This window comes from Lithobates pipiens, unplaced genomic scaffold (genome assembly GCF_037356315.1).
Source record: "Lithobates pipiens isolate NorthernLeopardFrog02 unplaced genomic scaffold, aLitPip1_a1.2 Scaffold_16, whole genome shotgun sequence".
Classification (NCBI taxonomy): Eukaryota; Metazoa; Chordata; class Amphibia; order Anura; family Ranidae; genus Lithobates; species Lithobates pipiens.
In genome coordinates, this window is record NW_027507748.1 from 417,711,916 (window position 1) to 417,739,852 (window position 27,937).

The 27,937-nt window shown below is 37.6% G+C and overlaps 1 protein-coding gene across 1 annotated transcript in view; it reads right to left on the reverse strand.

The window, feature by feature from the left end:
• LOC143984399 (zona pellucida-like domain-containing protein 1) overlaps nucleotides 1–27,937 on the reverse strand; it is a 198,384-nt gene that overhangs the window by 60,697 nt on the left and 109,750 nt on the right. Inside the window, exons 6-9 of the mRNA XM_077484603.1 lie at nucleotides 25,261–25,358; nucleotides 12,833–12,913; nucleotides 9,160–9,331; nucleotides 1,553–1,661 (exon numbers count right to left, since the gene is read on the reverse strand). Of these exons, the coding sequence (XP_077340729.1) occupies nucleotides 1,553–1,661; nucleotides 9,160–9,331; nucleotides 12,833–12,913; nucleotides 25,261–25,358 (460 nt within the window). The remainder of the gene's footprint in view (nucleotides 1–1,552; nucleotides 1,662–9,159; nucleotides 9,332–12,832; nucleotides 12,914–25,260; nucleotides 25,359–27,937) is intronic.

Genomic DNA, 27,937 nt, shown 5'->3' on the forward strand with positions numbered 1-27,937 from the left:
AGTGCTCATCAGTGCCACATATCAGTGCCACCTATCAGTGCCCATAAGTGTGGCATATTCGTGCCTCCTCATCAGTGCCCATAAGTGCTGCCTCATCAATGCTTATAAGTGCCATCTCATCAGTGTCCATCAGTGCAGCCTATCAGTGCCCATCAGTGCTGCCTCATCAGCGCCCATCAGTGAAGGAGAAAAATTACTTATTTACAAAATTTACTGACAGAAACTAAGAAAATGTTTTTTCTAAATTTTTTTACTTTTTTTTTTAGGAAAAAAAAAACACGAGTGATTAAATACCACCAAAAGAAAGCTCTATTTGTGTGAAGAAAATTATAAAAGTTTCACATGGTTACAGTGTAGCATGGCCGTGCTATTGTCATTCAAAGTGTGACAGCACCGAAAGCTGAAAAATGGCCTGGGCAGGAAGGGGGTGTAAGTGCCCTATATTGAGGTGGTTAAAGAGGTATTAGTACTTGGAGCAGGAAAATTGATGGAATGTTGGGAGCTGACCATATTAACAAATCATTTTGAGAAGATTATCTTTCATGTGAGGATTTCTGGTGAGATAAATTGCACTTTAGAAGTGGCAATCACAAGCACTGCACAGTGGAAAATATCTTGTGGATGATCTGTGGATACTAATAGAGGATCTTTTCATACACATTTATGTAGACTTTCATAATTTGGGACTAATCTAAATGTATTCTAAGTTTTTTAATTAATTTCACCTTTGGCAACTGTCATTTATGAGATATTGCTGTTTTTGAGTACAGCGCCATGTTGGGTCTGCATATCTTAGTTTTTCAGAAACTGTTCTATGTTTGTTATTTTAATTTAAAAGTTTTACTATCACTGTAATAGACTTGTATAGCTTAAAAGCACTATAAAGAGAGCATGGGTGTCTGGGACCCATGGACACACAAAGAGCTCTGTTAAAAAAAGTGACTCCTTAAGATCTGATCCAAATTTTATTCTTATTATTTTTTTATTAAACTGTAACTCTAGTCAAAAATGTTTGCAGGTTTTTGCAATGGTTTGTGGTCAGTGCCTGTCTTTAGGTCAGGTAGTGAGGACATATTTCTAACGGTAAATAGGTAGCTAGAAGAGTGAATAAGCAGAAAGCCTATGGAACAATACTGTATTATCGCATAATAGAAACCCAGTGTAACAAAAGTGTAAAAACCATGTAATTAGATTTCCTACCTTTCGTATTTGCCATGCCTGATAAATACATGCACTTCACGGTGCCTGTATTGTAATTTTTGTTGTTATTGGATACATGACCAGATATATATTGACCTCATATACAGTAAAAAATGTTTATTTTGCATTTGATTAAATTTTTCCCGAAAGCTGATCAGATATTAAAATATACAGCAGTCTGTCTCCACCTTAATTTTTTTCCCAAATCTGAACTTGATTGGAAGGAAAGAAAAAATAGATAGATAGATAGATAGATAGATAGATAGATAGATAGATAGATAGATAGATAGATAGATAGACTTACTGGTTGAATGAAAATATTTTAATTTGAAGGAATGACAAAATGTATTACCACTTGTTGTGATGATTGGCCCAGCAGATACAACAGCATTTCCGGAGAGACCCTGGGGTGTTAATGTAGTCTTCGTATGTACATCTCTTCTTTCTCTGTTATGGCAGCTCTGTGGGGGGTTAAATAGCATACACCATTAACATCACATTTTCTTCTTAAAATTGCAGTATTTTTACAGAAGGGTTTTTTGTCTTGCTGTTTCGAAATAGCAATCAATATGACTATGAATATAATAAAGTAACCTACGTTTGAAAATAAATAAATAAATATATATATATATATATATATATATATATATATATATATATATATATTAAGAGGTAATGTAATAAAGGGAGATTACTTTTTTTATGTTTTAATGATAAATATAAGAAAAAATAAATGAATGAAAATAGTTTTATGGTGGGTTCAAACTTAATCCTAATGTGAAAAACAAATGTTTTACCTGTACTAAATGGTATACCTGCCAGTGTACAGATACAAAGTTATTTAATAATTTTTTTTAGCAGAGACCCTAAGGAATAAAATGGCAGTAGTTGCAATTTTTTATGTCACAAGGCATTTGTGCAGCAATATTTCAAACACAAATTTTTAGGAAAAAAATAACTTTCATGAATTAAAAAAGAACATTAAAGTTAGCCCAATTTTTTTGTAAAATGTTAAAGATGATGTTACTCTGAGTAAATAGATACCTAAAACATCACGCTTTAAAATTGCACACGCTTGTATAATGGCACCAAACTTCAGTAATTAAAAATCTCCATAGGCTGCATTTTAATTTTTTTACAGGTTACCAGTTTAGAGTTACAGAGTAGGCCTTGTGCTATAATTATTGCTCTCACTCTAATGTTTGCGGTGATACCTCACATGTGTGGTTTGAACGTCATTTACATATACGGGTACAAGGGGACAGGGGCATATGGGTTCGCTTCTGTGTGCGAGCACGGGGGGACGGGGCACTTTAAAAGAAAAAGGATTGTTTATTTTATTTTTTATTTTTTACACTTTCCCTTTGATTTTTTTTATCACTTTATACCTATTATAAGGAATGCAAACATACCTTGTAATAGGAAACGGGCATGACAGGTCCCCTTTATGGAGAGATCATAGGTCCATAAGTCCCCAGATCTATCCTCTATGCTGGAAAGTCTGAGATAAAAAAAAAACATTTCCCAGCAAAAAACGGCAGTGCTTACATTTGCTGGCACCGGAAGTGACATCATGATGTCACTTCCAGCCTCTGAGGGTCATAGAGATGGCTGAGGACTTTCTGGTCCACAGTCAGCTCTATGGTAAACCACCACTGCCGATGGATTCATTCTCCAGCTCCTCGATCTCACGGGCGAGCCAGGAGAAGCACTGGTGGGTGGTGAGGGCAGGGGCGTCGCCTCCTGTAAACCGCTACTATGATAACTTTTACTTTGCAGGGAATCGCCTACTGAGAAAAAAAAATATCTGAATGGTGCCTGCAGCTGCAAGCATCATTCAGATATCTCTACTCAAAGTCCAGGACATCCTACGGACGGGAAGGGGTGTTAAAGACGGGTGATAAAATATTTGATTTGCTTTTGTGGAAATCACAAAAGAATCAAAGACATAAACTGCTGGTTTTAATTACCCAAAAGGGTGGAGTTTAAATTACCCCGATCAAACATGGCCAAAAAACTTCAGTTGAATTGTGTATTTCGCTCATCCAAAGGAGCATTCAATTCAAAACCAGTTTCAACTTCACAACTGACTGCAATCTGGTAGAATATACTCATGGATCATAGATTAGTTAGTTTCTTGGGCTTGTACACTATATTCCCAGTGAATCAAAGGTGGTTAAAAATGATTAAAAATTAAAAAAAAAAGACACCAGGGGCAGAAATGGGAGGAAGCAGATATAGATAAAATGTATTGTAATTATATATGCATTTGCCCAAACAATAAATAAAATTGCATTTGCCACATCCCCATTTTTAAACCAAATAATCGCTAACATTATTGATATACCTTAAAGAACAAGGAGAACATACGCGCACCCAAAACATCAGAAACATTTATTATCAAAAATATGGATACTCCTTACCAATATAACAAACCACTCTACCCCCCCCCCCCCCTATTATAATTAGTGATACCATGTTGAATGTATCCAGGAGATAATCCATACTGTATGTCTTTCAAGCCTCCATCAACTGGATTCATGCTAAACTGGACATCTGTATTGTACAAGACAAATTGGCAGATATGTGGACCAATCTGAAAACCAAGGCAATATAACATTCCTTGCTTTGAGGGTTATAGTTATATATATTAATTTGCTTGCTTCCCAGGTTTTCTATTTCATCTCTTTTTTTCTCAGCTTCATTACTATAGTTTCTGCAGAAGCTTACCTTTACTACACCTGGCCTACTAAGCAAAGCCATATTAACTATTCAAGCATTAATGAAAGCTGGATCTTTTTTATGGTGAGAGGATTGTTTGAAAAACAGTTACTGCTTAAACACCACATTGTTTGTCCATTTATTGCAAAACAGGCCTATTAGAAAATGCTTTAGTCCTTGAAAAACATAAATAACCTTAGCACAAATGTTTCAGCTTATGACCTGCACTTGACAATTGGTTGCCACCACTAATCTCCTACTTTCTTTCTCTGAGCAATATCATGTTTTAAATAATTTTTTGTTGCATTCTACAAACTGGCATCATTTTACATTTTTACTCTTTTTTTCCCAAATCTTACATGCATAAAGTTTATGTTTATCACATTAAATTGTGTTTCATTTCAATATAACTTGGCGTAGTCAAAAGAATAGCAAGCTAATAAGTCTGCAAGGAATTAAAATGGTGAAAATAAAAGTGGAAACAGAAAATATAAACAGCACAACCTAATAACTGTTAACAGGTAAACCAATCTTTTAGCATTATCCATTTCCATTATAATATAAACCATCAGTCATTGGGGTATAGAATGTTCCAATGTATCCTGTCATTACTGAAAAAAAAATTCAATTTATTATTTATCCGAGCTGTGGTGTTCAAGCTGTCAGTTATTGCAAATTCATATAACAGAGTTATAGCGGGGTGAAGGATTTTCCAGAGCATACCTAATAGACAATTTGCTTTAATAAGGATGTGGTTTATGAGCTGCTGTACCTGGTTTTGAAGATAATCTAAAGGCATAGCTAGTACATGATGGAATATGTCTAATTGAAACTGAGTGGCCCTATTATTGTGTATACTAATCTGGAAACCTCATTCCAAAAAAGTCATAATCTTTAAAATGGCTTAAAAATAAGGTGTGTATCACATATTGTATTCAGAAACGATGATTACACTAACATATATTGTGAGCAAAAAAAAAATACAACCTAGATACAAATGAGATTTTATGGGTGTTTTGCAATAACTCCACTGGTTTACAGTAAAAAATTATGAAATATATATATATATATATATATATATATATATATATATACACACACACACACACACACACACAAACACACAGTAGTAGGTTTTAAAAGAGCCTAGATTTTAATCCCTTTTTTGAAGATATTTCTTCAAGATTCTCTGGTTTCTCCCACAATACATAAACATACTTGTAGGTTCATTGGCATAATCTCAAATTGCCACTGGTGTGTATGTTTAAAGTATACACTGGGATGACACTTAAGTTTGAAGGTTTCTGTGAAACACAAGGATTGATGGGGATGGTTCAATCTATTTAATAAAGACTGCATGTTGGTATATATAAATACAGAAAATAAGGAAAATAAGACGTCTTTAGATTAAATTGTGAATTTTTTAGCTACTAATGAGGAGTGATATCAATACTATGCTTTAGTGTGTAAAGACCAATGGAAGAATTAAGATGTCCATAGATAAGTGAAGACCATCTTTTGATATGGTCTTTATTGGATGATCAGGAACCAAAACAACGGAGTGGATGGGTTAGAAAACCTTTTTTCCGTTTGCTATTGCCTACCTTAGCCCCTGGACTGTATATACCTTAACCTCCATTAAGAGAGACTGGCCTAGGAGACATAAATAGAATGTTGTTTTATGCTGCACCCTCAGCTGTTCTCTAATAGCCATGGTTGAAATAAGCTAGTTAGAACCCAATATGTGCATTTTAATTTTTGAGATGTGCTTTCCAAGGGCAGCAGAAGGTAAGGAGGCAAAGAAATAGTCCAATTTAGCACACAGCTTCATGAGAATATCAATAAAAACTTAAAAGCTATTTAATAGAGGTAATGAGGCATGAGGTAACAAACTATTTGGGCTTAAATGTTTATGTAACTTGTGTGAGTAAATGGCACAGGTTAGGTTCATATATTTTCATGTGCAACAAAATATAGGAGCAAGATCATTTTAAAAAGTAATGAACATTATATGGTAACGGGGTATGTCAGAAACAAAATGTAGGATGTAACAAAGGGAGGCAATCAATTACAAGATAGTAGAATCCAAGCTGTTGTTAGGAGCATGAAGATGTGCTTCAAGTACCTGTTAGGGAGCAGGGCTGAGCCTGGAAGTCAAAAGAATGAAAGTCCTTAATGTAATATGCCATGGTGAACATTAGGTGCCATCAAACTTTATTGTTTTGATAAAGGACACAATTGGATCCACCAAACATGTCACCTGTGTTTTCTGTCCAACTATCAAGCACAATAAATATGTAGTGCTCACCCCTGAAAAGGCCCATCTTAGTTCAGTCACTTTAGTAGCAGCTGGGAGAATGAGCAACACTGAGACACCCTAGGAAATGTCTTAATTCAAGCAAGGTCTGGCACTGGTGAACAAGGGATGGTAGCAGCGAACAGTCAATAAGTTCACTACACTCAGGTCTGTACTCACAATTCCCCAGGATACTTGGATGCCTCCATCCAATGTCAGCCAGACATTTCTCCCGTGAACTGTCCAGACTGGATCCTGAATGAAATCACCTAATCAGTTCCAGATGCTTAAGCAAGACAGGTCCCCTAGCTCTAGCATAGTTGGGACCTTGATGAGTGCAGGTAGAACCCAGCTGGGTGGCCCAGCAGGGCAGCAACCCTTCAGCTTGAAAACATCTGCTCCTGGACAAGAACAGGGCTGCCTCATACCCCATGATATTTATGTAGCCACATATGGGGCACCCCCCCCCCCCACCAGGGATTGGCTGAGACAACATGAATATTCAGACTGTTGATTTACTTCTTCCAACCCACTACATACTAAAATTCTCTAGTAGAGAAAATAAGTCAAATTTGCAACCAGTGAAGCCTAAAACAACCCAAAGCAATCACAAACTGCTCCACTGATTACAGGGGAACCAAAATAAAACAGCATTTATTTTTTGCTTTTCTAGAAGCCTATCTAGGGGAGTGCTACAAGTAGAACAATACTAGAATATTACATTTAGCGGCAAAATAAAACCAGGGAAATTCTGGAGGACCTTTTCTGAGTAACAGAAGTAACAGAAACAAATGTTTGATGTGTGTCTACATTCTGTGCCTATGTGCATTTAGCAGAAGATGAATTTATTAAGCTAGATTAAAAACTTAACCTCAGGAAGCTTTTATTCCCTTTGTGACTAAGGATTTTTTTGCTATTCAGCACTGTGCTACTTTACCTGGCAACTGTGCTGTCATGTAACACTGTATGCAAATACAATTTATAACATTTTTTTTTTTTACATAAATAGAGCTTTCTTCAGGTGGTATTTGATCACCATGGGTTTTTTTTTTTTAGTATATAAAGTTTTTTTATAGAATTTTCTTTATAAATTTAGGCCAAAATGTATTCGGCCACATGTCTTTGGTTAAAAAAAAAGTATATATCAATTGGTTTGTGTGAAAGTTATAGCGTCTATAAACTATGGTATATATATATATATATATATATATATATATATATATATATATATATATATATAATATATAATATATATATATATATATATATATATATATATATATATATATATATATATTATACATTATATTTTTTATATCTTGTAAAAACAGACACTGTACTACTTTGGAGGGGTGATCAGAGATTATTTTTACATTGTTATTGCTTATACAGTGATGATCCCTGAATAAGCAATAGTTTTAGCAGTCATGAACAGCTCACTTATATTTTTGATCTGTGATTGGCTACAGCTAATCACATGGTACAGGTAGCCAGGTACCATGAGATTCCTGTGGGCCAATAACAGATGGAAAGCCATTCATGACAGATCTGAAAAAGGATCCTGGGTGTTTTAACCCCTTTGCGCCGACATTACATATATATGCGGCTCAACTTTTTTTTCCATGGGGTCGCATATATGCTTATCTGTCTTTGTGCTGGGATCGCACTGCACAATGCTCTCCCAGCACAGAGACCAGGGTCTCACCGGGGACCCTCGTGTTAAAGTTTAGAACCCAGAACTCCTGGTTCTGAGTCACTTGATCGCTGTGGTTGCCTCTGATTTGCTATCACAGTGATCAGTCACTGTGAAGATCACCTTTGTGCTTCTCTCTCTGTAAATATAGAGGAAAGATACATTGGGGTTGTTTTACTAAAGGCAAATAGACTTTTGCACTCTCTGCTGACTTGCTGCTCTGCTGACTTACATCATCCAATCATGTGCACGCAAAAATGCTGTTTTTTTTGTTTTCCTTGCACATAGTTGCTTATTCTTTACAAAGTGAAGCTTTACCTCATTTACTAAGCTCTGGAGCAACTGCACTTGCAGAGCGCAACTGCGCTATGCAAAGTGCATAGTCTATTTGCCTTTAGTAAATCAACCCCATTGCATCTCTCTCTCTCTCTCTATCTCTCTCTCTCTCTCTCTCTCTCTCTCTCTTTTGAGAGAGAAAAAAAACTGTGTATAAAAAATAATAATAATAAAAATAATAATAAATAAATAAAATATAAAGAAAAATACATAGATCAAAGTTTGATCTAGGTCAGTGCCAAAGTTAGTGTTTGGATCAAGTAAGGGTCAAAGGTAAAGGCCGGGGTCAAAGGTATTAGTCGGTATATTTTGGGCAGGTTTTTTTTTATAAAAAAGCATTCTTTAAATTAGTATTAGTGTCAGTTAAGAGTTAGCGTGTCTTAGATAAGATAAAAGAAAAAGAAGAATGTGCACTGTTGTCTCTGTACTACAGGTACAGCCCATACTGACATATACACATATGTGGTTTCTCTGTGATCGCGCAGAGCAGTAGATTGATAGTGGGTGTTTCTTTGATGGTAGGTTATGGTAATAACAAGAATTATAAAGCTACAATTTTTTTTTACTATTTGGGCCATTTTTCCTTTGATAAATAAAAGATCAGGAGATATCCATTACCCTTTACTACCAGCTGAAAATTTGTCCTTAAAAAAACAATGTATAATCCACCTGGATGCACAAAGTAGCTGTGGTGATATGTGCTATTTTACTAACACAAAGTTGCAAATTTGTGTTTAGGCATTGACATTTGTTTTACCCTTATGCGCAAAGGGGTTTAAATTAAGCACAAGCTTTCAAAAGTGATACAAGCTGTATATGCTTTGGCAAATCATCCTCTAGGCAGTTAGCAAAGTATCATAGCTTACAGCAATGTACATTTTTTTCATAGTAAAAACTATATTTGATAACTTACAGGTGTGAGAAAAGGGCAGTCGTCTGATCGGCAGAGCTTTGTGACACAATGCAAGAAAACTGTGGACATTTTCTGGTTCTTGTGCTTGACAAATCGGAACACTTCAAAAGAAAATCTTCCCATCTGGCTTTTACCATTTTCAAATATTGTTGTCTGTGGGTCTTTATCACAGCTTTGTAGTAAAAAAATTTAAATATAATCAAAAAATGTAAAATTATATAACTAATTCAAAGATTAAAATAGTTGTATAACAAACTCATTTTAAATACTGCCTGATACATGAATTTTTATGAGATTTTTAGTTAATAGAGAAGGGTTAACTAGCTTGTGACAGTTTTTAACTAGTTATATACAACCTTCCAACAAATTAATGAAGAAAAGCACATTTAGTGGGATTACTTTACTAAAGGCAAATAGAGTGTACACTTTTCAACTTCAGTGGCACTCATTTTCTCCAGCTCTTAGTGAATCTGGTGATGCTTCACTCAGGTGCAAATTAAATAAAATAATTCAATTTTGCTTGCACATCATTGGATTATGGAAATCAGCAGAGCTTCACCACATTCACTAAGCTCTCAGGAAAATGAATGTAACTGCACTTGCAAAGAGCAAAGGCAAATAGTGTATGCAAATTGCACAGTCTATTTTCCTTTAGCAAATCAACCCCAGTGGCTACTTTACCAAGTACACCTTGAATTTAATCATGTATAATTTGAAAAATTGACGACCTTAAAAAAAAAAAAAAAAATAGGTAAGTGACATTTCTGTGATCTAATGTAATAAGAGCTCTTGTGACCAGCCACAATTTCCAAATGTTTACAAATGTATGCACACACCTCTTATATTTATGCATGGTAAGTGTGCTTATATATGCTACTTTTTCCATTCTTAACACATTCTTTCAACACATAAATAATACTTTTAGTCTTTTAGTATACTATATACCTTTTGAGAACCAGCATAAGCACACACTAAAAGCAACCACACAGCGAATGTGTTTCAGGGGCCAGAAACACCCCTACTTAATCAGGCAATCAGTTAAATTCAGGAACTTGGATGGACTCAAAATAATGCTTTCCTGTGTAAATCTATGCCATGTTAATTGCTGGACTAGGAGACTTAGTAGCTATCAATGTCTGCATGAGCAGCAGTAAATTGAAAAATGTCCAAAAAAGGCAGGCAGAGGGAAAAGTACTTGTCACTGGTATTGCCAGCTGTCCTCCTGCAGCTAAGCTTTTGTTCACTACTGACTTACCACACCTTGTTCTGCACCATGTCTTTGTCCGGTGACAACCATCTTGGTAAAGGCATAGCTTTGCTGCCTCAAGACAGAGTCCCCAAGCAAAGGAATAGTAAGCAGCAAAATATCACCAAATCATCAAATCACACTCAAAGCTCCTGAGACTAACAGACAATTTTTGTAAGTATTGAAGTAACTGAACCAAAAACTTAAAATCACTTTACAATTACTGTGGTGCTTTGATACCTAATCTCAAAAGCTTTCATTCCTCTGGATTTGTATCAGTGATAGAAAACTGCCTTAGTTCTTACAGCGGAGTTCCACTCAAAAGTGGCAGTTCTGCTTGTTTACTTCCAGCCCTCCTCCGGTGCCACGTTTGGCACCTTTTGGGGGGGGGGGGGGCAGGTATGCAACGAGATGCTGTGAGGTCCCCTGGAAGTTCAGCACCCCTCCTTGTTCCTCTGCCACTGGGCCAGTTAGAAAGCACAGTAGGCTTTATGCATGCACAGTAGGGAACCGGCCATGAAGCCATGAGGCTGAGCTGCCAGTTGACCTTACCATGAACGGCAACGGCAGCACCCAAGTGGCAATTGGAAAATCAACTGGTTTGCCGACATTGTGGGATCCCTGGACAGGTAAGTGTCCTAATATTAAAAATCAGCAGCTACATTATTTGTAACTGCTGACATTCAATATTTTTGGGGAGGGGGTCTGGAGCTCCATTTTAAACCCACTGCAATATATGTGCATCCTTTGGTAACAATTTAAAAATACATTTAGAAATATTTGAAATTTAGATATAATTATAGATATAACATTTTAGAAATAAAAATGCAATCACTGCACCATCTGTTTAAACATACAAAGATTTACCTTATCTATTTATTTAGCAGCCATGCACAGATAGTGTAAGGGCATTAATAAATAATTTTCTTTCTTCTGGCTCTTATCTTAAAATGAACAGTATACTCCTTATTTATTTGTGTCGAAGTAAGACATTGTGAAGTGAGACATGCTTTCTGTTTTAAAAATATTCTAATGTGCTTTATATTGGTTCAGCGGGGTTAAGTCCACATTACCTTAGCGGCTTAGCCCATCATTTTAGGCCCCATTCATAGTTTTAAATGGATCCATTAGCAGTTATATGAAGGAGACCCAGCAGTAGTTCCCAGCAAATAGCTGCAGATGGGAAGCCCTGTGGAAAGTAATAAGAGGCTGACAGTTCCTACAACTATTTGTGACCACTAGCATGCAATTTCTATGGCAGCGATTGCCTGCAAATTATAAATTCCTAATACAGAGAGTCTGCGTTCAGTGCCGATAATTCACAGGAAATTTCTGCTTGGATGATTACACAAGAGTGGCCAAGAATACTTGTGGGAGCTGTCTGCCTCCCATTGTTTTGGGTTTCTGCCTACAACTAATTGTCAGGAACCCCCTCTGGGGCTAATTGCTAATGAACCCATTTGCAATTGTAAATGGGGACTTTTTCTTTTGCTTAAGTTTCCTATATCATAGAAGCTATGGTTTCAACACACTGCAATGAAAATTGTAAAGAACCCCGAAAGCTGTATGGCTCTGTAATATTAGGTTGTATCTCTAGTGTAAACCAGCAGGTCTGAATGCATAGTTGGATTGGGATATAATGGAATGATTTAACTGCCTCTTCTCGTTGGTCAAACATGAGGAATAACCTTTTTGTGTTAATAGTTCTCTTCTGTGTTTGGTAGGCTTACAAATAAATGGTAAGAAGACCTTCTTTATTTTACTCAATAAAGATAGCATAGAGAGGAAATGATGTACCCCATAGCAACCAATCAGAAATTGCCTCCTTACTGATTTATCTAAACTGAAATCTGATCACTTGCAGTGGGCCCATTTTCATTGCTCTTTGTTGTACCGTAAAAGCTGGAATGACATAAATAATAAAATCAATGAACCATTAAAAAAATCTAAATGATCTTAGTTGTTAGTTCATTGTATTCAGTTCATCTGATACTCTGAATTCTCTGGATTCAGTATTTTCTTTTTACATTTATATTTCCATATACAATTTTCACCTTGGGGCTCAAAACTTACCATAGTTTTGAATCAATAAAAACCTTGCAAATACTTTTGCCAGCTTTGTACATTGATGTTTATATAATCAAGTTTCTCGATGTTCTATAGAATAGTCTTTACTAGACAGAAAAAATATGTTTTTTAAATGCGCTGCTCTGGGTTATTTTCCTATTAAGTAAGCCTATTTATGTAACATAATGAGGATATGTATCAATGTATATACCATTCTTTTGCCTGAAAGTGTCAAAGTACATATACAAATAATATTATAATTACAGTTAAGACTTAAACAAAAACTCTACAATGTACAACTTCTTCCTCAAGCATGATGTACTTTGTGTACTTTCAAAATCTTTATTACAGACATATTACCTGAGGAACAGATCATATCTGATGTCATCAGTTGGATTTCCAGATGGGGTGGTGTAACAGTAGTCCATTAAAACATTCCACCTATATCAATAATAGTCACTTGGTCAGTTTAACCCAATAAAAATTATGATTAACTTTCCTAGTAAACATTTTATATGCGGTTTACTTAAAATTTGAAAACGAATCATGCAGTAAAGGACAGAGGATGCCCCTCATACATAATAGAGCTCCTCCCTGGGACTCCATGATGTATGGAAAACTGGAAAATGAAAATAGAAAAAAGTTTATTACTTATTAAAAGTCTTTCCCTTCTATTAACCCTTTGTTTTTAACTAGCTCTAATTATTACATCCCACTCCCTGGTCTCCTTAGATATTGATTTGACAATTTTTAAAGATGTTTTATATGAAACTTTTTTTTGTATTTTATTTTATTTCAATATGTTCATTATTTGTAGCATAAGCCTTAATCAAACCATTTTTAAATAATGCATTTTCATATTTTATTGGTTTTCACTTTTAAAATACCTGTCTATAAAGTAAAAAAAAGAGAAAGGAGACCTCTACCCATGCCACATCCAAATGTTCTAGTACATATACAATTTGCAAGAACCAGTTTTGCTGATAAAGGACTTTACTGGTACCCACATGAGACAGAATCCAATTGTAATGCCTCACTAATGCATTGTTCGTTATTTTTTAAAGTGTTGTAAATAAAGATTGATCTTTTATGAATTGGATTTTGTCTTATGTGGGTGCCAGTACAGTCCATTTTCAGCAGGACCGGTCCTTGCAAATTGTACATGTCTATAAAGTTAAATAAAACCTATAAATGCAATATCGACAAAAGCCTTGTTTATTCCCCAAAAATGCCTTATTTCTGTATCATAAGTAATAACAAATTACCTTTAAAACCAATAAGCCAATAGCCAAAGTGTGAAAATAGATATGGATTTTACCAGGTTAAAAAATATTTTAGATACTTCTACTGTAACACACTGTGTGTTTTGTGGTCTTTGTTCCTTGAAAACTAGACACTCATCAGTTCTCTTATGTTGAAGAAGTAGTCTATACAGAAAGTGCATAGGTAACCGTCAAGTGAGAACAAGTCCTGACATGTCAGGTATTTTTATTTTTGCTTTTTTATATTTTTATAGGAATAGTTGATAAAAAGGCAGACCACTGTCAAATTCCTATGGAATAAGCTCTGGGTTCATTTGAGGTTGGAGAAAATGGAAAACGAATGTAGCTGTTCGCATCTACAGCAGCCAATTACCAACATAGCACTTTCTGACCTAAAAGCAAATAGGCTGTTCACTTTGCAAGAAATATTCCCCTTAGCTTAGTGAATGTGGTAAAATTCCCTTTACATGGAAGAAAAACATCTGTATATTTGCTCGCACATGATAGAAGTCAAGAGAGCTTCACCTCATTCATTAGATCTAATGAAAATTATCGTGCAAAGTGAACAGCCTATTTGCCTTTCCTACATCAAGCACACTGTGTGTTGCACAATCTTGTGGCAGAGTAGAGACTGATCATAGGGGTTTATTTACGAAAGGCAAATCCACTTTGCACTACAAGTGCACTTGGAAATGTAATTGCTGCAGATCTGAGGGGGACATGCAAGGAAAATAAAAAACAGAATTTTTGCTTGTACATGATTGGATGATAAAATCAGCAGAGCTTCCACTCATTTCACTTCTTCCCCTCAGATCTACAGCGACTGCACTTCCAAGTGCACTTGTGCACTTGTAGTGCAAAGTGGATTTACCTTTCGTAAATCAACCCCATAGTGTCTGCAGGGAGGAATAGTTTCTGCCATCCTATACATTGCCTCTGAAAATTCTTATACCTACAGTCAGAGTAAAATAGATAGATCACACAGTATTAGTACAAGGAGATCTAGTTTCTGCCATACAATATAGTGTTGCTGAAAAGTTCTATATTTAGAGTTAGTTTGTGTGTTTAAACACTGTGCATGTAGTCACTAAAATATTTTGAAGATTTTCTTGCAGAAAAAAATACATTTAAATGTTTTTGCTTTATTAATAGCTGTCTGGTGTGGGTCCTGTTCAAAATATGACCTGGGAAACTGGAAAATGTGTGATTGGATGCACTTTATTGAATGAAATTGGTGTTTGGTGCACTTTAAATTGAGGACTGATGCTGACAGAAATGTAAAAACTATAAAAAAAAAGGGGAACACCAGTGTTGCAGTCACAAAAAACTGCAGCTGACAATTAAAATAAAAAGGTGGCAAGGGACAAGAAAAAACAAAAGAAACCATGCAGTAACCAAAAAAAAAAAAAAAGCTGTATATGGCACTGTATACAGAACTAAATGTTAGGTAATGCTGTGTTAAATACTGCACTACACTAACACACTACACTGATACTACACTATACTCACATTATACTCACACTACACTATAATGACATACTATACTAACACTACACTAACACTCTACACTCAGTCACAATAAGTAAACATACTAACTCACTAGTAGCAAACTGAGGCCAGCTCTATCTATCTCTACTCCAACAACATACTGAAAAAGCTTCCAGTGGGAAGGAACCTTTTTACAGTGTGAGGTGAGACTATGAGCACTGAGCCCTGATTGGACAAAGTCATCATCACTTTATCCAATCAGGGCTCTGACAGTTCTCTGTGCCCTAATTGGTAAAGCCTTGCACCTCATCAACAGTCAAGTGCAAGGCTTCATCCAACTAGGGCCCTCGAATGCACTGCATAGTGCATTGTGGGGTGCTCAGTGGGCAAACATCCCACCAAGAGCCCCACAGATTCAGCTATTCCCTGAACATGTAAACAGGTTATGTTCAGGCTGTCTTGCATACACACGGCACACAACTGTTGGCCTACAATAACAACTGTAGTGATGTACTACATGGTTTTTCAGCTCTTTAGCGCTACCCTTTGGGCTCCTTCTGCTAATTTCGAGTTAGTTGAAGTTTGGTGAGTGTTGATTTACGTTTTTCATTTTGCGCTTTTTATTTTGTGCTTTTCAGTTTGTTTCTGAACTGCTGTTCGTCAACCAGACATGTTGCAGAATCAGAGGAGATAGCATGTTATTTATTATTGGCCTTGGAGTTATTGCTTTGATATTATTTTTTTGGTTGAATAATGATTTGATTTGGTATATTTTCTATATTTTTGGATGGATAGAATGCACTTTTTAGTTAAGTTCTATTGGCAGATAGCATGTCTAATTTTATTTGTTTTCTTTTTTTTAATGCACAATAAAAAAATTGTGGAGAATAATAATTGGCTATGTGTTTTACTTCAAATGACTTTTTTGGGAATAGGCAGTTACATTTAAAAAAATACAATGTAAAATTGACAAGGGACACCAACATAGTTGTATCTTTGAACTTAAAAACTACGGGATAATGGTGTTGTGGTAACTTCCCCAAAAAAAAAATAAAAAAAGTATATATATTATACTTGATATCACTAGAAAAAAAAAACATTGAACATTTGTTTGCAATAACTACATCAGTATCTCCAGCAAAGCAGCTTCATTGTTATCCCATTAAAGAAGAAGAGAATGTGCGCTGCATTTCGAGATTTCATAATTTGGCACATCACGAATGTTAATTCTCCATTACGAACGCTAGTTTACAAGACCAGCCGCTTCTGGCTCGTCGGGTCTTCCAAGCACGACTTTTGTCCAGTGGACTTGTGTACACACGCTCGGAAAATCTGACAACGGACATTTGTCCGCGGAAATTTTAAAACCTGCTATCTAACATTTTTCCGAGGAAAATCCGACATGGCTTTAATACACTCTAATTATAATTTATTAGATAAAACTTGCCATGTGCCTTCCTTTTAAACTGCAGCATGATAAGGTTTCACACAACGCACAGTGTGCATTGAGTCTGTGAAATAATATACTCTAATTTTTATCTCCTAATGATAAACCTACCAGAATTCTCATTCTAAATTGCCTTGTAAAAGTTCTAATATATTGTGGAACTAGTCTTCACAATAAGAACTATTGTTCAATATTTTTACTGAAAACAGTACACTGTCATTTTATATCTAATTTGTAATTTTATGTATAATTTTTAGTATTTAGAGATCAGAAGATTCTTGATGACAGTCTCTTCAAAATCTACATTCTATGCACCACACTGCATCCTTTGAACCCCCCAATAAAAATGTAAAAATGTTGTGTACCCAAAACACTGCACAACCTCATCCTGGGTTATGAAAATGCAGCTTCAGTCACTCTGCTGTGTTGAAGGCCCTCTCTGATATAGCACATGCAGCTTTGCAGACTAGTACCTCAAGTGCCAGTGGTCAAGACTTGACACCCATTAGTTGATTATTATGATCACTTGTAAGCATTTTATTTACACCCTTGCTGTGCCTACTTGGCATGTTTGCCTAACCAGGGCAGTGATTGCCTTAATTATTAAACAAATAACCAAAACTATTTTAATAATAAAAAAGTAAAATTATTTTAAAAATTGCTTATCTTAAAATAGCGTTCAAAATAAATTGCATTAAATAAAAAATACTAATGGCAGGTGGTACACTGAGTAGGTCTGGACCTGAGTTTTTTGCTCTCTCAGCAGTACGAAAGACTGTTTCTGCCCTATTTTGTTTAAGATACAGTTTGGCATCTTGCTCCTTAATTAAAAAAATCCCTAATCTGTTTCATCTGCTCTTCAGAAATAGCATTTTTTTTAACATTACAGATATTCTTAACTTTACTCTCACCTACAAGTAGGGATTCCTTGTAGGTCTCACCTCTGTGAGACCAGTGTCTGAGCTGGTAGTTTTGTCTTGCAAGGAACCCAGTATTATTTTTCTATAGGGACAAGGTATTGTTTAGGCCTAGGACTTTTTTTTTGGTAGCTTCTAAGTTTAATTGCCATCCCTGCCTGTGATTGATTCACCTGGGCAGAAATAGCCTTCCAATAAACTAAGAAAAAAATTAGAACGATACATTGAAATAAATCTCTACATGCTAAATGCTGATTTTAAAAATAAAAAAAACATTTTCTTCCCAAAAGTCCAGCGGACTTGACTCAAAATTGTCTGTTGGACTCGGCTTTCCGGTGGACAATCCACTTGTCTATGTGCTAGTTCACCAGACTTTCCAAATGAACGGACTTGCCCACACACGGACTAAAGTCCATTCATTTTGAACGTGACTTCAGGTACGACGGGATTAGAGAAGGAAGTCAATGTCACCGCTTTTATCGGCGAGATTGACACCTTGCGAGCCCCGTCGCCTGTATGGGTTTTAAGGGTAACCCCCCCAAAGTCCATACCAGACCCTTATCTGAGCACGCATCCCGGCCGGTCAGGAAAGGGGGTGGGGAGGAGCGAGCGTCATCCCTGAATCATACCAGGCCACGTGCCCTCAACATGGGGGGTGGGTGCTTTGGGGAAGGGGGGATGCTGGGACTGTGACATCATAAGTGTCAGGATCACCATGTAACATCACCCAGTGACCCAGTCCCTTATGCCTATATAAGTCACCATGCAACATGTCCCCAGCATTAAAGTGGGAGAGAGCGTTGTGTCAACATCGGAAGAAGAGAATAAGGAAGAAGAAGAAGACGGCAGTGAGGAGAAGACTGGGTCAATGCTAGTAAAAGAGCTGAAAGAAGATAGCGGAGGAGCCCGGCAGAAGAACTGGAGAGCGGGAGAGGCCGGAAAGTGCAGAAAAGTCAGAAGAAGACCCTCGAAGTCGGAAGAAGACCCCCGGACAGCGACGAAGGAGAAAGCCGGGCTCCTCCGCTAGCAAAAGAGCAGCAAAAGAGCTGAAGATAGCGGAGAAGACCCCTAAAGTCGGAAGAAGACCCCCAGAGCTGCCTAATAAACTACTTTAAAAACCTGTGTTTTGTGATTTTTTTTGACACTTTTTCCCCCCAGGTGAATGGGTAGGGGTACCATGTACCCCATACTCATTCACATAGGGTGGGGGGCTGGGATCTGGGGGCCCCTTATTAAAGGGGGCTCCTGGATTCAGTTAAGCCCCCCGCCCACAGACCCTGACAATCAACGGCCAGTGTTGTCGGGAAGAGGCCCTTGTCCTCATCAACATGAGGACAAGGTGCTTTGGGTGGGCGTGGGGCTGCAGGGCCCCCTTTCCTCAAAACACCCATCCCCATGTCGAGGGCACATGGCTTAGTATGGTTCAGAAGGGGTCCCCACTCATCCCCACCCCCTTTTCTTACCGGCCGTGCTGCGTGCTCAAATAAGGGTCTGGTATGGACTTTGGGGGGACCCCCACACCGTTTTGCAGTGTAGGGGTTACCCTTAAAACCCATACCAGGTGATGGGGCTCGCAAGGTGTCAATCTAGCCGATGAAAGCGGCGACATTGACTTCCTTCTCTAGTCCCATTGTACCCGAAGTCACGTTCATTTGGAAAGTCTGGCAGACCTCTGCAAAAAGACTGGTGGATTGTCCGCCGGACCTGGTCCACCGTAAAATACAGTTTGTGTGTGGTCGTGTGTGGGCAGGTCTGCTCATTTGGAAAGTCCAGTGGACCTCCGCTGCAAAGTCCGCCGGATATTCCGATCGTGTGTACGGGGCATTAGTGTGTAGAATTTCTGCCTCTTACTTTAGGCCTTAAATTTACTAAAGTGGATTCCTTAAGACCCCTTTTAAACTGGGGCATTTTTCAGGCATTTTAGCACTAAAAATATCGCCTGTAAAGAGCCTGAAAAGTGCCTCTCAAGCCCCCCATGTGAAAGCCTGAATGCTTTCACACTGGAGCGGTGTGCTTGCAGGACAGGAAAAAAGTCCTGCAAGCAGCATCTTTGGGGCAGTGTGGGAGTGGTGTATACATCGCCCCTCCACCACCCCTAGCCATTGAAATGAATAAGCAGCCCCGCAACATAGGAGCTACTAACCCTTTATTCACCCGCTAGCGGGGGTTAAAAGCACCCGCTAATGGCTTAAAAGCGCCGCTATAACAGCACATAAGCGCTGCTAAAACTAGCGGTGCTTTAGCTCTAATGCCCGCACCACCCCAGTGTGAAAGGGGTCTAAATGTAATGACAGATATGACAATGGGGAAAAAAGGCGTAACCTTTGGTGCACCCAACTGTACACCAGAAATATTGAAACATGTAAAAATCGAATGAAACAAAACATGTCTGTGGGAATCCTACTGTCCCTTGTCCATTAGCTCTAAAATGGGCAGAATTTATTTTTAAGATTCCCCCCTATAGACTTAAATGGGGATCTGATTAAAGTTATGATGGGTTTGACAAATGACCCATGTACCAAACCTAACAACACATACTCATCCCTATTAAAAACAAACATGTGTATAACACATATTTTTTTCTATAAAAACATGAGCACAATTGGAATTAGGTTGGAATTCTTACATATAGGTGTACGTTGCATTAATGGAGCATAATAATATCATATTTTGATACAGAATATTTGTGTTATATAAACATGTTTTTAAATTGATATTAACATTATTTGTTATATTTACCTGCTCTGTGCAGTGGTTTTACACTGAGAAACCTAGATCATTCTCTTCTTGGGTCCCCCGCTGGCCCTTCCCTCCTGCCGAGTGCCCCCACAGCAAGCAGCTTGCTATGGGGGCACTCAAGCGGAGCCAGTGCTCTGTGTGTTCATTCAGACACGGAGCCACCGTTCAACCCTGATCACTCTCTCTCCTCATTGGCTCACGGACTTTGATTGACAGCAGAAGAAGCAAATTGTGTCCACTGCTGTGTCTCAGCCAATCAGGAGGGACAGTCCCAGACAGCTAAGGCTCCCGTACAATTATTGCTGGAGTGAGATGGAGCTTGGGTAGGTATAAGGAAGGATGAGGGGGCTGCTGCACACAGAAGGTTTTTTATCTTAATGCATAGAATGCATTAGGATTAAAAAAAAACCTTCTGCTTCTAGAACCACCTTAATCTTGTTTTTAATTTATATAAAATTAAAAAAAAATTGAGGGGAAGAAATAGCAATTATGTAAGGTTTCTCAACAGGTCATACAATTACTTTCCCTCCGCAAACATAAGAATGTCACTCACATTGGTCAAAATCAGTTTGGTCAATGTTCTGTTTATAACCACCTACACTCTGTTGACAAATAGTAAATAGATTTAAACTGCATGTATAGCTAAAATGCATTTTATTTTTGAGTAAAGTAGTGAAGGGTAAAACCTGTGTCAGTTTATTTTTGCTGTTTATGTACCTTTGGGGTAATTTGTGTTGCCATTACTGTGTGTTCTACGGAGATTGAGCACTTTCCTCACTCACTTACTAGATGACAATGGTCACCAGTACACTGGGGTTTTATCTCTTCAGTAGGGACACAGACAAAAAAAAAAAAACTTGACACAGGGTATAATTCTTCCCCACTCTATCCAAAACTATCAAAAATGTTTTTTTTGCCCAGAGATACATGTTAACAGTAAAGGTTTTGTAAACATTCCTAAATGCACATTGTGTTTTTCGCTTGCATAAGATGTGCATTGATCATGTGGTTTCATTTGTCCCATTTACACAGCCTGTAGTAGAATAAATCATCATATTCCTGGGTTAGTTTCTGTTTGTGTTGAAACATGAGGCATACAGCATGGGTTAATATATGATTTTTGCCTGTAGTGTAGGACCTGACAATTCCTGTGTACACAGTTATTAGATCTGACACAAACACAAGCAGGCAAAGCATTCACAGATATACAGAGAGCTCACTCAAGTACCCAGGAAATGTGTTTCATCACATTAGCACTCCCACATTTGTGATGAAACATAGAGGGGCTGGTGAGACATGCATTGGGCACTGTGTGATTCAGAACATAAAGTTTTCTTGTCCCCTTCCTGCACAGGAACAGGCTAGCTGCATCCCTGCATTGACATCAACAGAATCGACCAGCCATGACTTTGCAAACTGCCACTACAACACGTGAGCCCATCATTACAAGTAAAGGCAAACAATCAATACAGGGAATATAACTACACTAATACCTGGTTAAAACAATAAAATATCTGAAAGTGTACAATACATTTAATATAATGTACAGCTAAACAGTGAGAGTTATAAAGGTTATGGTTTTGTAAACAAGTTTTAAACCTTTTACTTCCACCACCGTAAGTATTATGGTATGGTAGTATTAAAATTCACTATAACTATATTAATTGGGCTATGGAGTACCCAAAGAAAAAAAAAACACAACACTCAACTCCTGCTCCCTAATTCTTCAAAAAGTTCAATAATAATAAAAAATAATAATAATAATGATAAAGGAAAACAATAATAGGCATATGCTACATATGATCCTGATGTTATTCGAATGATTAAGTGAGAATCAAGCACTAGCATGAAAGAAAATAACGTGGGTAGCCCAAAAATCTAATCTGCCATGATCTAACTATAGGGGTGCTTTTCTTGGACCAGAGTGTATGCTCTCTTAAATCACTGGAAAAAAAAAGGAAAGATGAGCACAAAGCCCCATAGTTTGCATATTAAGCAGAAAGCATGTATTAACTGGATAAACTTGCACTCACAAAAACAAATGGGATGTTCTAGGCATAACAGTCTTGGTCGCTTGGAAGCTGGGAGTGATGAAGTGTGAACCTGGACCCTTGCCTTGGACCCTGAGGACTAAGGAAGAAGCTTGAAGCTTGAAAATGCATCCCTGTATCTTACTCTGCATGTGAACATTGGGCAGCCTCCACTTCCATGGTTGTGCATCGGTGACAATGTTCCTTCAGTGACAGCAGCTTTATTCCATCACATGTGTACTCTCACACCCTTGCCCTCCCAAGTGCACTCTCATAACCTTGCCAGTGGCCAAGGCAGGGGTCCCAGTTCACACTTCATCACACCTGGTTTTCAGGCGACCAAGACTGCTATGCCTAGCACATGCCATTTTTTGTGAGTGGAATGTATCCATGTATTTAATACTTTCTGCTTAATATACTAAACTATGGGGTTTCATGCTCTTGTCTTTCCTTTTGTTTTTCAGCATTAAAATGCAAACAAACTCACAGCTTCAGCAGCAGCCGCACACTTGTTTATGTTTTACAGAGTCAGCTTTGGGCTTTCATAAAGAAGTAATATAGACAGCTATAACACCATCTGATCATTTCTATAGCTCACAAACTTTACACCCCCGCCTAGATTGTAAGCTCTAACAAGCAGGGATCTCTGATTCCCCCCCTGTGTTGAATTGTATTGTAATTGTACTGTCTGCCCTAATGTTGTAAAGCTTTGCGCAAACTTCCGGCACTATATAAATCCTGTATAGTAATAATAATAATATATGTCTCAAGTCCCCTTGTGGTAACTGTGAGCTCAGGATAGCCATCGCTGTTTTCAGGAGGGAAAGTAGAGTGGAGACAAGAAACATCTGGTTCTGGGATCAGAGCTGTCGGATCCCAGCTAATTCAGCTGGAAAAACAATGAACTGAGCACAATCTATTCTCATGCCGCGTACACACGATTGGACTTTCCGGCAGAATTGGTCCGGCGGACCGGAATCCATCGTACAATTTGATTGTGTGTGGGCTCCAGCTGACTTTTTTTTCGCAAAAGTCTGACGGACCTAGAAATAAAACATGTTTCAAATCTATCCGACAGACTCAAGTCCAATGGACTAAAAATCAGTAAAAACCGTCCGTCTGTGTGCCAGTCCGATGGACCAAATATGACGCAAGGGCCGCTATTGGCTACTGGCTATTGAACTTCCTTGTTTAGTCTGGTTTACGTCATCATGTTCCAAATGAACTGACTTTCAAATGGACTTAGTCCAGTCGTGTGTGGCCAAGTCCGTTTCGTTCAGAAAGTCTGTCGGACCTCCGCCAAAAGTCCGTCGGGAAGACCGTCGGACCTAGTTCGTCTAAAAAGTCAGGTCGTGTGCACGCAGCATTAATCTGGTATGGTGAAATGCAGAAGAAGAGTTAGTTAAGTGTAAAAGAATGAAACATGTTAAAAAAATTTTATATATAAATAAAATGTAAAGCTCCCTGGGCTGCCTGCACATAAAGTACAAATGCACACAGGTATATAAATGACAACTGCATGATAAATACAGTATATAGAGATTTTACTGTGTTTGTTTAAACTAAAATTAATTTGAATGTATTTTTTACTGATAATATAGATTTGCAAGCAGTTGCATTAATATTATGTTATATAAATAAAATAAAAAACTGTAACTACCATGTTTTTATCTTGTAGACCCTCTACTTTAAAAAAAATCATGTTTTAAAATGTAGGTGAGTTTTTTAGAATACGCAAAAATATGCAGAAAACAATAAAATGGCTTTAAGCCCTAAGGTGATACACAGACCAGAGAGACTCAATATAACATCTTGGAAGGAGACATAGCCTGATGGTTACAGTTATTAAGGAATCTGAGGAGCTTGATGGCTTGTTACCCATTATTGTAAATAATGCTTTTTTGACTACTTTCCTCAGGTAGACCCCATACACACGATCGGAAAATCCGCCAGCAAAAGTCAGATGAGAGCTTTTGGTCGGAAAGTGCGATCGTGTGTATGCTCCATCGGACTTTTACTGGCGGAATTTCGGCCAGCAAAATATTGCGAGCATGTTCTCAATTTTTCAGTCGGAAAAAGTTCTGATCGAAAATTCAGATCGTCAGAACAAATTCTGACATGTAAAATTCCTACGCATGCTCGGAAACAATTTGACGCATGCTCGCAAGCATTGAACTTCGTTTTCTCGGCTTGACATAGTGTTGTACATCACCACGTTCTTGATGGTCGAAAGTTCAGAGAACTTTTGTGTGACCGTGTGTATGCAAGACAGCTTGAGCGGAATTCCGTTGGAATTCTGTCGGAATTCCATCAGAAAAACCATCAGAGCTTTTTCCGACCAAAATTCAGATCGTGTGTATGCAGCATAAGGGTCAGTGTGTGTCTTTCTCATCTGTGGTGGTTTTTCATTGTAACACCAATTGTTTGGATGATCATCACTGGATTTTTGATTAAATATTATGATTCATGATATTATGGACTACATTTATATCCAAAAATTGGATTAATTTTATATACGGCACTATTCACCTGGTGGATTCTGTTTCTACCAGAATAAGTGCTGCAATTTTATTGTTATTTATGTTATGGTTTTCTTAGGAAACCTTTTTGCTAGCTGCTTATATAAGCCATTTATTTAATAAACCTTTAATGATCGCAGATATTTTGTGGTTTGTTTTAATAAAATGGCTCTGTCAGACAAAGTTAAAGACCTTCATTTTTCATTTCAGAGTGTATTTTTTTGAGGCATGTCATTGTTTCATTTTCAAATATCTTTACACATTCTTTATCTATGGAAAGTTAAAAAAAATACTGCAAAATTATTGTTTAAAATAAATAAACTATTACAATACAAAATCAGAGCATGAAACATAAGCAAGGACAGTAATATTCTGTTTCAAAATACCGTCCATCAAGGTTGGTTGCTCTCACTGCTGCATATATTTTTGTTTTCAATGGCAATCCAGCGCTTGGTATCAGCAACTGCTGGCTGTAGGTTGAATCCTGTAAGAGTAAGAAGTCATGCAATGAATTGCTGCATAGAACTATCCATTTAGTTTGGTGAATTAAATGCATAGCTTTATTACGATACCAGAAAAAATAGAACAAGATTTATGATTTGAGAGGGGGAGTGAAAATAAGAACATATAAAATATACTATATATAAACATTTGTGGTTGAAGTAAAGAGGTTAATTTACTAATGAACATGCAGACTGTGTACTTTTGAAAGTGTAGTTGCTCCAGAGATTAGTAAATGGACGGACTCTCTGTCTGCTGACTTCCATCATCCAATCATGTGCAAGCAAAAATGCTGTTTTTTTTTGTTTTTTTTCCTTGCATGGAATCATCAACCCCGAAGTGTTACTAAACCCAAATTATTAGATGTGATGTCTGCATGTGTTTTCTTTTTTAGACTTTTTTCCTTCTGTTTTCACCTGGCAATCTGGCCAGTAACACACCTTCTGTATTAGAGTGCCCAAACTCTGGATGAATGAGCACAGGGGGGACCTTTTGGACAGCAGCATTGTCAGTCTATGGGGAGAGGGTAGTGTTAAATGTATTAGCAGATTTAGAAACACTAATAAATTGAAGCCAAACTATAGCTAATACTTTATAAGCAGCTACAGCAGGTTTTGTTTTCCTTTTAGCATAAAGGTTAAAGAACCCCTGTCAGTGGTATATTGTTTGTCTCAACCCTATATCTGTTACAACTCAAAGAGAGCTTGTTCTGTTGGGTTTAACACCACTTTATTAAAGGAATAGAGAATGTTTAACTTTGCATAGGTAATGTTCACTTAGCTCAGAGGTAAAACTGTATTAGCTTCAAACAGCCAGTTGAATACTAACAAAAATGCATTGTTTTTCCCTTGCACACTAGGCAAAGAGTATTTAAATGGAAAATATCTTTACCTTTTTCACTAAGTTAAGTGAACACTCAGTTTAAAGAGTGAACATGTGCATTTCTAAGTGAACATTCTATTTAAGTGATTACAATTGTGAGCTTTTAAGACAAGCAGGAAAAAAAAGCTTGCATTTTCAGCCTGTTGCGTTAACCATAAAATCACACTCTTCCAAACACACTGTTTTCATTGAACATTGATTAGAAAGTTTAAAATACATTTTCTAATTTACATAATTACTGTTCATAAGTAAGTAAATATCAATTTCTAACCAAAAACAAAATGAGATTATAGCTATATAGGCTTTTTTGCTTTAACCAATAGGGTTGAGCGAACCCGAACTGTAAATTTCAGGTTCGTACCAGACTTCTGGATTTTTGGGTCCCGAACCCGAACAATTGACTGTATGTTCGGGTTCGAGTCCGGTGTTCGGCAATGTAATGGCACATTTTACAAAGCCCTGCAGCAGCCAATCAACATTCGTTTAACTGGTGTGCACTTACAAGCCATCACAGCCCTGCTAATGGCATGGCTGTGATTGGCCAGTGCAGCATGTGACCCAGCCTCTATTTAAGCTAGAGGCACACAGCACAGCACGTCACTCTGCTTTAGACAGTGTAGGGAAAGGTTCCTGGCTGCTGCTGCTGTAAGGGATCTACATAGATTTACCTGATTGGGTTGCATTGTACAGTATTTTTACACTGCCATGAGCCCAGTGCCAGAAAAAATATAACTTTTATCTGCAAGCTCAGTGCACCAGCACTGCATATGTTACTGTGAGATACACCCTGCACATACTCTGGGTGTATTCCGCTCTTCCAAAAACACCCATTTAGGGCAAAAAGAAATATTTTGCAGTGTTTTCTGCATATGTGGAGGTGTGAGTTACACAATTTATATAGTTTTCTTCTATTGTGCTATTCAAATAAAAAAAAAATTATGGCAAAAACATTTTATTTGAATAGCATTTTCGGCATTTCTGTAGCCCTGAGATACACCGTTTACATACTCTGGGTGTATTCTGCTAATGCAAAAACACCCATTTAGTGCAAAAAAAACTTTGCAGTGTTTTCTGCATATGTGGAGGCGTGAGTTACACAATTTATATATTTTTCTTCTATTGTGCTGCTCAAAAAAATTTTTTAGGGCAAAAACATTTTTTTGAATAGCATTTTCGGCATTTCTGTAGCTCTGAGATACACCGTTTACATACTCTGGGTGTATTCTGCTATTGCAAAAACACCCATTTAGGGCTAGATCCTAAATTTGGAAAATATGAGGAGAACGTCAAAGAAGAGACATGGCTCCGGTTGTGGTGCTGCTGGTGGAGCTCCTTTTGCAGGGAGAGGACGTGGTCGATCTGTGCCAGCTACACGCACAAGTGAAACACCTTCCTCAGGTGCGAGTAGGCGACAGAGCCTGTAGTAGTATTTGGTCGCGCCCAATGCGGCTGTACGAATGTTGAGGCCAGGACAAGTACAGGAGATAGTAGATTGGGTTGCTGACAGTGCCTCCGGTTCCTTGACATTGTCTCTCACCCAGTCTCCTGATGAAACATCAGAGTTGCCACCGGCAGCCAATGTCCATCAGTCTTTCACATCACCCCCTTGAAAATCAGCCAAGCAGTCTGAGCCCCAAATCATGCAGCAGTCTCTTCTGCTTTTTGATGACTCTGTTAGCA